This window comes from Pteropus alecto, unplaced genomic scaffold (assembly GCF_000325575.1).
Source record: "Pteropus alecto unplaced genomic scaffold, ASM32557v1 scaffold484, whole genome shotgun sequence".
Classification (NCBI taxonomy): Eukaryota; Metazoa; Chordata; class Mammalia; order Chiroptera; family Pteropodidae; genus Pteropus; species Pteropus alecto.
In genome coordinates, this window is record NW_006435778.1 from 1,384,061 (window position 1) to 1,392,457 (window position 8,397).

The 8,397-nt window shown below is 47.2% G+C and overlaps 1 protein-coding gene, 1 long non-coding RNA gene and 1 other non-coding gene across 3 annotated transcripts in view; 2 read left to right on the forward strand and 1 right to left on the reverse strand.

The window, feature by feature from the left end:
- The window catches only part of BTBD19 (BTB domain containing 19), a 5,943-nt gene extending 1,346 nt beyond the window's left edge, over positions 1-4,597 (forward strand). Inside the window, exons 2-8 of the mRNA XM_006911416.3 lie at positions 1,210-1,423; positions 1,514-1,567; positions 2,806-2,865; positions 2,946-3,014; positions 3,092-3,223; positions 3,347-3,472; positions 3,604-4,597. Coding sequence (XP_006911478.1) covers positions 1,210-1,423; positions 1,514-1,567; positions 2,806-2,865; positions 2,946-3,014; positions 3,092-3,223; positions 3,347-3,472; positions 3,604-3,738 — 790 coding nt within the window. The 3' untranslated portion in view covers positions 3,739-4,597. The remainder of the gene's footprint in view (positions 1-1,209; positions 1,424-1,513; positions 1,568-2,805; positions 2,866-2,945; positions 3,015-3,091; positions 3,224-3,346; positions 3,473-3,603) is intronic.
- A 3,320-nt stretch (positions 4,598-7,917) lies between these two features.
- Positions 7,918-8,033, reverse strand: LOC112479370. Its single transcript, XR_003046165.1, has one exon. It is a non-coding gene; the product is annotated as a U5 spliceosomal RNA (small nuclear RNA).
- A 265-nt stretch (positions 8,034-8,298) lies between these two features.
- Positions 8,299-8,397, forward strand: part of LOC107195626 — a 74,261-nt gene continuing 74,162 nt past the window's right edge. The window contains exon 1 of the long non-coding RNA XR_001516827.2: positions 8,299-8,391. This is a non-coding gene — a long non-coding RNA (uncharacterized LOC107195626). The remainder of the gene's footprint in view (positions 8,392-8,397) is intronic.

The following is an 8,397-nucleotide window of genomic DNA, read 5'->3' on the forward strand; positions in this document are numbered from 1 at the left end:
GAACCCTATGACTTTGAGGAAGCCCTGGGTACAGAAGAAGTGGGGGATTAAGAGTTGACCCTTTGCTGAATTCAGTCTGGGGAAGTCAAGTGTAGAGGATGGCTGCTGGTCACTCAGAGTCCATGATATCTTGAGATCCAGAGGTGGAGGTAGTGGGGGATGGAGCCCAGAGTGGTTGTGTGGCCTCAGGCAAAAGCCTTCCTTTTTTAGATCTTGGGCTCCTGGAAGAGAAGAGTCCTCTGCCCCCCTGGATCCTGAGAGATGAGATGTAACTTGAGTCCCTCCCTGGGGAAGCAGAGGAGCAAATGACCCTGTTCTGAGAACTGGAGATTCACAAGAGGAACAAAGCTCAAGGGATTGAACCACAGTCTCAGACAGGAAGTGGTTCAAGGGTGCTGCCTGGGGCTCACTGTCTGGCCAGGATGCAAGTGGTGTCTGAAACCAGGGATAGAGTATGGGGGCAGGGCTGGTCAGGAGAAGGAGAATGCAGCTTTCTGTTTCAGTGCCGCAGAACTGGGTTCTACCCCAAAGGTTGGCGACTTCCATAATCCTGCTTTGGGGATCACAGTCTAGTCTGAGTAGTGGGAACTCCAGGCCTTAGATCCGGGACTGAAGATCGGAGCTCAAGCTTCATCTCCTGCCTCCTACCTGCTGTGCTGTCAGAGGCCCAGAGGCTGGGGCCGGAAGTGATCATTAAGATGGAAAATGTGGTCTGTTCATGGTGCATCACTGCTGTGTCTGTTTGCAGCCGGTGCACTCTGCACCCCATCCTCCCACCCCCTCCTGCCTGGAGGAGGCTGAGAAAAGCTGAGTTTGCAGTCTGTGGAGGAGGAGCCAAGAAGAGCTTCCCTTCCCCCAAGACTCAGACTGGGAGGAGAGGGGTAGTAGGATCAATCTTGCATCAGCCCTGGTACTCCCTCAGTGATGAAGCATAGCCACCTCCTCTGAGACCCGAGTTTGAGATTATCATCTCTCATGGGAGAGAAATTTGAGATTAAACGTAGAGTCACTTGCCTGAGGTCCTATAGGGTAGAGCTGGGACTAGAATTCAGGCTTTTGTGTCCCAGACCTTCAGCTAGAAGGACTAAGCACTTCCTCTAATATCACAGATAAAGAAACGAAGGCTCAGAGTGGGCAAAGGCAAAGCCTAGAGTTGTACCCTAGACTCTGGCCTCTTCTCCCGTGGCTCTCTGCTTCTCTCTTCCACAGTGATGTTCGCTTTGTGGTTGGTCAAGAACGGCAGGAGGTGTTTGCCCACCGGTGCTTGTTGACCTGTAGATGCAACTTTTTCCAGCGACTTCTGGGCCAGGAGCCAGGCCCCGGGGTGCCTAGCCCTGTGGTGCTCAGCACTGTGCCAGCCGAGGCCTTCCTGGCAGTGCTGGAGTTCTTGTACACCAACAGTGTCAAGCTGTATCGCCACTCTGTGAGCCCATTGGGCAGGGATCTGGGTGAGAGAGGGAATGGGTTGAAGGGAAGAGGAAACTTCCTTCCACTCCAACCACCCACTTTGCAGGTGCTGGAGGTGCTGACAGCAGCTGTGGAGTATGGGCTGGAGGAACTGAGAAAGGTGGGTTTATGTGGCAGGCCTATCTTGTTTCTCTTGCCTCTTGTGCATTCTGTGCATACCCTGCTTCACACACTCTGTCTTGGAGAGGAACATATGCCAATGGAGAAGTATGAATATCTCTGTGTAAATAGGCATGTATGTGTGCCTGTGTGCCAAAGGATATGTACACGCCCTGTGTATGCGGTGGGGGCACAATGGGTGTTTATGGCTGGTGCTGTAGATACCATGATAAGTCAGCCTTGATTCCTGTTCTTCAGACAGACACATGAAAACTCCTCTGTGTGAAGGGCTGGGCTACATGGTCTCTCCAATCTCCAACTTGACCTCCCTTAACCCACTGGCATAAGAAGCGTGATAGATGATGGTAAATGGTGCTGAGACTGTCTGGAGGGTCTCTAATTTCACCACCAAGGCCAGAGGAGGGAAAGACTTCCCGAAGAAGGAAACCTTTATGTTGGATCTTGTAGAGTGGGTAGGAATTTGTTCAGAGGGAGAATGGAAAGATAGCATTCTAGTTACAGAGGCACAAAAGGAGCTGGTGAAACATTTAGTGTGGCTGGACTAAGAGTGTGAGAGGAGATAAGGGAGAGATGAGATTGGAAGGTATGCTAGGGACTGGTTCAATCAGGACTTTGCAAGAATTTGGACTTCTTAAAAAAAAAAAGAATTTTTGACTTCTTTTGCCCAGAGGGTAGTGGAGATTCATTGGAGGTTTCAGGTAGGGAGTGAGGATTTGGAAGCTAAGTGCAGAACAGATTGGGAGAAATGGGAGGTGCTCACCAGTCCTTTAGGGATGGGGTGGCAGTGGTAGCCCAAGGGAACACTTCATGACTTTGAGATAAGTGGAATTGGCATGACCTCGTGTTTTTCGGGATGTAGGATGAGAGGGAGCTGTCACGGATGAAACTCAAGTTTTTGGTTAAAACAGAAGTCTGTTTTTGAGTGTCTTTGAATCAAGGCGGGGGGCAGTAGAAGAAGATAAGCATCCTGAGTGAAAGGGAGAGTAGAATTTTTGCATGGTTCTTACATAGTCTGATTAGTGGGGAAGGTAGGCTGCTGGGCTTGGCTTTACTAGACCGTATTCCTTCCATGTTTGCTAAGTCTCAGTCCCTGCCTCCCTTGGTCTGCTAGGAGCCTGGGTGGCTCATCGCTCCAAGCCTGCTCAGTGCTTCTGGGCTAGGGTTTGGGTCTGGGAGTAAGGACTCCTCAGCACAATCCACATTCATTTCTATTCCCAGTTATGCCTGGAGTTTGTGGCGAAGGTGTTGGATGTGGAGCTGGTTTGTGAGGCCCTGCAGGTGGGTGTTGCTGGACCCCAGCATGTAGTCCCCAGTGGCCTCTCCAGTCTCCAACTTGATCTCCCTCATTCTGCTCCCAGGTGGCCGTAACCTTTGGCCTGGGACCACTGCAGGAGCGTTGCATAGCCTTCATAGAGGCCCATAGCCAGGTACAGCTCCCCATTTTCATACTACCAAGCCCACACACCTCATTCCGCTCCTCCCTAACCCATTCTCGGACCCACAGGAGGCGCTTCGGACCCGCGGCTTCTTGGAGCTGTCGGCGCCCGCGTTGCTGCCTCTGCTGCGCAGTGACAAGCTCTGCGTAGACGAGGCTGAACTCGTCCTGGCAGCCCGGAGCTGGGCGCGCGTGGGCGCGGTGAGCCAGGCTAAGGGCAGTGTGGAGTGGGGGTGCTGAAGGAGGCTTGGGCCGCAGGAACCCGTTGAATGGGCGGCGGGCCAGGTGGCCCCGGTCGCTCGGGCTCAGGGCTGGCGTCTGCAGGCGGTGCTGGAGCGGCCTGTGGCCGAGGTAGCGGCCCCGGTGGTGCGAGAGCTGAGACTGGCCTTACTGGCCCCAGCGGAGCTGAGCGCCCTGGAAGAGCAGAACCGGCGGGAGCCGCTGATCCCGGTGCGTAAGCGAGGAACCAGGCTTAGATCCACTCAGCAGGGTTGGGGAAAGGCATGCGGGAGGCGCGGCACAGGGTGTGCGGGATGTGGGGGGCACTGCAGGACTCCGTGGTGACCGGCCTTCCCCTGCAGGTGGAGCAGATTGTGGAGGCGTGGAAGTGCCACGCTCTGCGAAGAGGGGATGCAGCCCGAGGTGCCCCGTGCCGCCGCCGGAGGGGTACCCTGCCCCGGGAGCATCACCGCTTTCTGGACCTGCCCTTTAAATGACCAAAGGCTACGTCCTGCAAGGAATGCTGGGCTTGTCCTAAACTACACCTCCCGACACGCTCCGCGCTGGGAGCGGCTCCCAGCATGCTGGGCGAGCCCGACGCGAGAAGGACCGCGATCTGCTTAGCGCAACGCCCTGTGGGTGGGGCCGAGGAGGAGGGGAGGAGGGGAGGAGGGGAAGAGGGGAAGAGGGAAGGAAAGAGCGTGACTTTGGGCTGGGCCCAGTTCCCAGGAAAAACCAAATACGATTGTGAGCCGGGCGGGGGCAAGGAAAAAAAAAATGCGATTTCCCTCGCACCATACCCTCCCTAGGTCTACACCAGTTCCTAGACGCTGTCGCCGCCGTTTACTATTCTAAGCACGTCATAACTTTTCAGCTCAGCCCCCTCTTTAATTCCAGACCTTTTTCCTGGAGAGTGCTTTCCGCATGCCCCACAGACACCTCGGTCTTAGTCCAAAATTGAGCTTCCTCATCTTTACCCGGTTCTGACCTCATTGCGTTTCTCATCTCCGTGGATGCCCAAGCCAGAAACCTGGATCTCACCCTGGAAGGAAATCTCCATTTGTAAGGATGCCTCCCTCTCTATTCCAAGAAAAGGATGACTAACTCAAGAGAATCTTAGTGGAAAAGGCACCCAACTGAACTCCGCCAAACGAACCTCACCCTTGTGTACCGTGCTTTTCTTGGTGGCATTCTGGTAACTGGTTTTTCCCTCACTTTTTTTTTTTTTTTTGTCTTTAGCTGAAGATGGTATTTAAGCTGGTATTTCAGGTCAACTCAAAGAGGTACTCATTTTTTCCCTGGGTATCTCCCATGTATACATGAGATATACATGTTAATAAACTTCTGTTTGTTTTTCTCTCGTTAATCTTTTATTTTCCTTTTAAATTACAGAGGTCTCAGCCAAGAGCTCAAAGGAGAGGAAAAATTATTTTTCTCTCTTACAAAATCTTTACAGTTGGTTCAGCTTTCTCAGCTCCAGTTCAGCCAATCCTATCTGTGACAGGAATTACTGCAACAGACTCTAATGAGCCTTTCTGACTTCACTCTAATGCACCCCTCTCCCTCAATCCATTTCACACACTGCAACTAGATTTATCTAAAATCGTTTACCCTACTCCCCTTATTAAGCCCTTCAACATCCCCATTGCACTCAAGTCAGAATATAATCTATTTCATCTTCAGAGCATTAGTAGTGGCTCCAAATGTTAGCAGCTCTTTTCTCAACAACTGTCTTTGCATGGATTCATGGGTCCTTCTGGCACTAGTCCTATAGCTCTGGATTTACTCTCTTAGTTATTGAAGACTCTCCCATTCTACTTCTTTCATTCATTACACATTCAGTCTTCCTGAGGATCTGAATCTCCCTGGAGATAGATGCCGGGGACCTTATTTCTGCTTCTCTAGTCCCTGTCACATAATCAATGCTCTGTAAATGTTTGTTGATGACTTTATTCCTTAAATGCTATGTTATTCCATAAATAGTTTAAAAGAGCTGTAAAACAAAATACTACCAATCTAAAATGAGGGACAATTGACTATTTGGAAGAAAATAAAGTTAGACTTCTGTTTAAGGAATTTTATACAAAAATATGTCACACATGATTAACGATAGTTATTTAGTATTATCTCTCAAGACTGAAAATGTGGTTACCTTCAATACCACTTCATGACAGCATCATTTGGATAATGAAAATTGAAAGTAAACTAATGTCCTAGAGGTTGGTTTAACCTAGAGAATTGGTTAACTATGATGATATATTTTTACAGTGATATAAAAAGATATCCATGATCTTTATTGAAAAAAGCACAGTGCAGACCAAGTAGAGCAAGATTCCGTCAATGTAAGCAATGTCCAAACCTGTAGAGAATTTTTATAAGACTTTAGTTAAGCCAACTGACGACGATGCTGGGAAACAAGATCTCAAATGCTCTGGAGAATGACCGTTGTGTAGTTTCTTTTATACGTTTGGAATTAAGACGGGAACATGAGGAAGACTGCAGGAAGGTGGGAGAAAGCAAGGTGGGGAAAACAGGATAGTTAACAAGATATGTGCTATCTTGAGAGTGGTTAAGTTTCTGAGTGTTCTGAAAAAGAGGCATTTCGAAGGTGTGTTAACCTAGATGTGCAGAAACAATGGACAGGGCTTGCTTAAGGCAAAGATAAGCCTTTTACTAAGAAAGTTATAGGCCTGGGTTGACTACCCACCATGACTTGCCCAGTCAGGAATTTAAGATCAGATCACTCTTTGAGGTTACTTTCAGTTAGTTTTATTACAGTGTCTTTTTTTTCTCCCACAGTTTCTTTTGCTAAAAGAAAAAGAAGTGCTGGGGAGGAAAAAATTTTCTTTGCCCCTTTTAAAATCCCAGCTGGGTCTTAAAATTAAACTGACAAAGACATTAACAGGATAAAAGCATACACATTTATTCAATGTAAGTTTAACATGACATGGGAGCCTTCCTAAGGAAATGAAGATTGGAAGAAATGGTTAAAACTGAGTATTTTTATCCTAGGTTTGATGGAGAATAAAGTAGTCTTGGAGGAATATGATAGGTTCAAGAGTATGAAGTAAGTGTAGTAAATTGGGGGGAATTTAGCAAGGCCTGTTGGTTAAGATTCTTCTGGAATCTCTTTGTCTTTAGAGATAAGGATGGTTTATTCTGGTATAGGAAGGGTTCCTCTCACTTGTTTCAAGGGAGTAGGGAAGGGGTTGGGGGTAGGGAGGAGTGGGGAGGTCAAAGTGACTTTATTGTTTTCTCAGATTCCTTCAGCTTAAAATATTCACTATGCCAAGATGCCATATTTTGGGGTAGTGTGTCCTGAACCTCATCAGTAGCACAGTGATTAAGATTATGCCTCTTCTGGAGTCAGGCTGCGTGGATTTGAATCCCAGCTCCACCACTTTCTGGCTTTGTGACTTGAGTGAGGCTATTTAATCTATCTATGCCTCACTTTCCTTATTTATAAATGAATATAATAGAATCTATGTAATAGCATTCTTAAGAAGATTTTGTAAGGTGCTTAGAACTGTAGTAGGACAGATTAAGTACTGTATTATGTGCTTAGAAAGTAAACCTATTAATTCATTTAATATTTGTTCCACAAATATTCATTGAGTGCTCATGTGCCAGACATTGATTTAGGGTCATGGAATCATCAGAAAACAACTCAGGTAAAGTCCCTGCCTTATGGAACTTACTTTCTAAGAGGAGAAAGATACAGAAAAGTAAAGAAATTAATGTATGCTATTATCAGGGAGTAGTTCGTGGTCTGAAGAAAAATAAAGCTGGTTAAAAGGATGTGATGGGAGTGGGGCTGTTTCATATAAGGTAGTGAGTGTAGACTTCTGATGAGAGAACATTGAACTATAGACCTGAAGAAAGGTCATGAGCCACGTGTCCTGGGGAAAGGCATTATTAAGAGGGCTCTGTGCAGGAGAGTGGTGTGTGTGTGTGTGTGTGTGTGTGTGTGTGTGTGGATTTACATTAAAAAAATAATAATTTGGCTGTTGTGTGGAGGATTGTGACAAAAGGGGAGGGTGAGATAGAAATGGGGGAAGGGCAGTCTAAGGAGAAGAGGGAGGAGGCTATTGCATGAATGGATCAAGAGCTCTTGGACCAGGATGGTTGCTGTAGAGGAGGTAAAATGTAGTTGCATAATGCTTTGAATGTGGGAGTCAATGGGACCTGTTGATGGCTATAAATTTGGAGATTATGTGCTATGAGACCTCCCATAGACATTTACTTAAAGCCATAGAACTAGATTACCTACGGAAAGGATGTAAATGGGCAGGAGGACCTTGGTCTAAGACCCAGGAACATTCGGCAAGTATCCTGTCTGTTCTTTCGTAATGATCTTTTTCTACGTGGCACTTCTGAGATCGTATATTATTTATCCTGGGTTGTGCTATTTATGCAAGTTTTTAGTGTTTGTCTCCACTGACCTTAAAGCAAGGAAGCTTATATTTTCAAGTATGGAAAACCGGCACACAACCAGTACGATAAAAAGTTGTACTATATACTAAATTGCCCACAGGCATTACTTCTGAGAAGAGAACTACTTCCTGTACTTTTCCAACTAAAAAAACCTTGAACAAGGCACACTTCTTAAACTTCATAGCAACCAGAACACAAACCACTCTTGAAGATTAACTTCTACCTTTTAACCACAAAACAGTAGCCTCATAAAAATGAGGCTTCAAAAAATTGGTTAAAGACTCATAATTGTTTTTCTCCACGGAAATCTTTAGTAAAAGGCGAAAGATTTATACGATTTGAAGAAAAACCAGAGTATGTTTTCCAATTTCCGCTCGGAACCTCCCAGAGCAAGGTAACCGTCAGCACAGTTATGGTTGTTCAGTGCCTGCGTGGTTCGCTTTCCCGGCCTGGTGTAAGTGTTTAAATCACTCATTCTAACAAGCTCTGTGCTCTGCAACAGTGGGCAAATCCCCGTGGGGCTGGAACTCAAGCGTCGTGGTGTTTTTCGTGGTGTTTTTCGTGGTGCACCATGGGTATGCAAATCGCAGGCAGCTCCGGTCTGGTTGATGACACCAGCTACCTGCGCCGGCTGCCGCAACTCTTCTTCTCTGTGGGCCGCAACTCTTCCTCTCTGTGGGTGTTCCTGGAATCCCTCTTCTAGTCTGCGGGGAGAGGTAAGG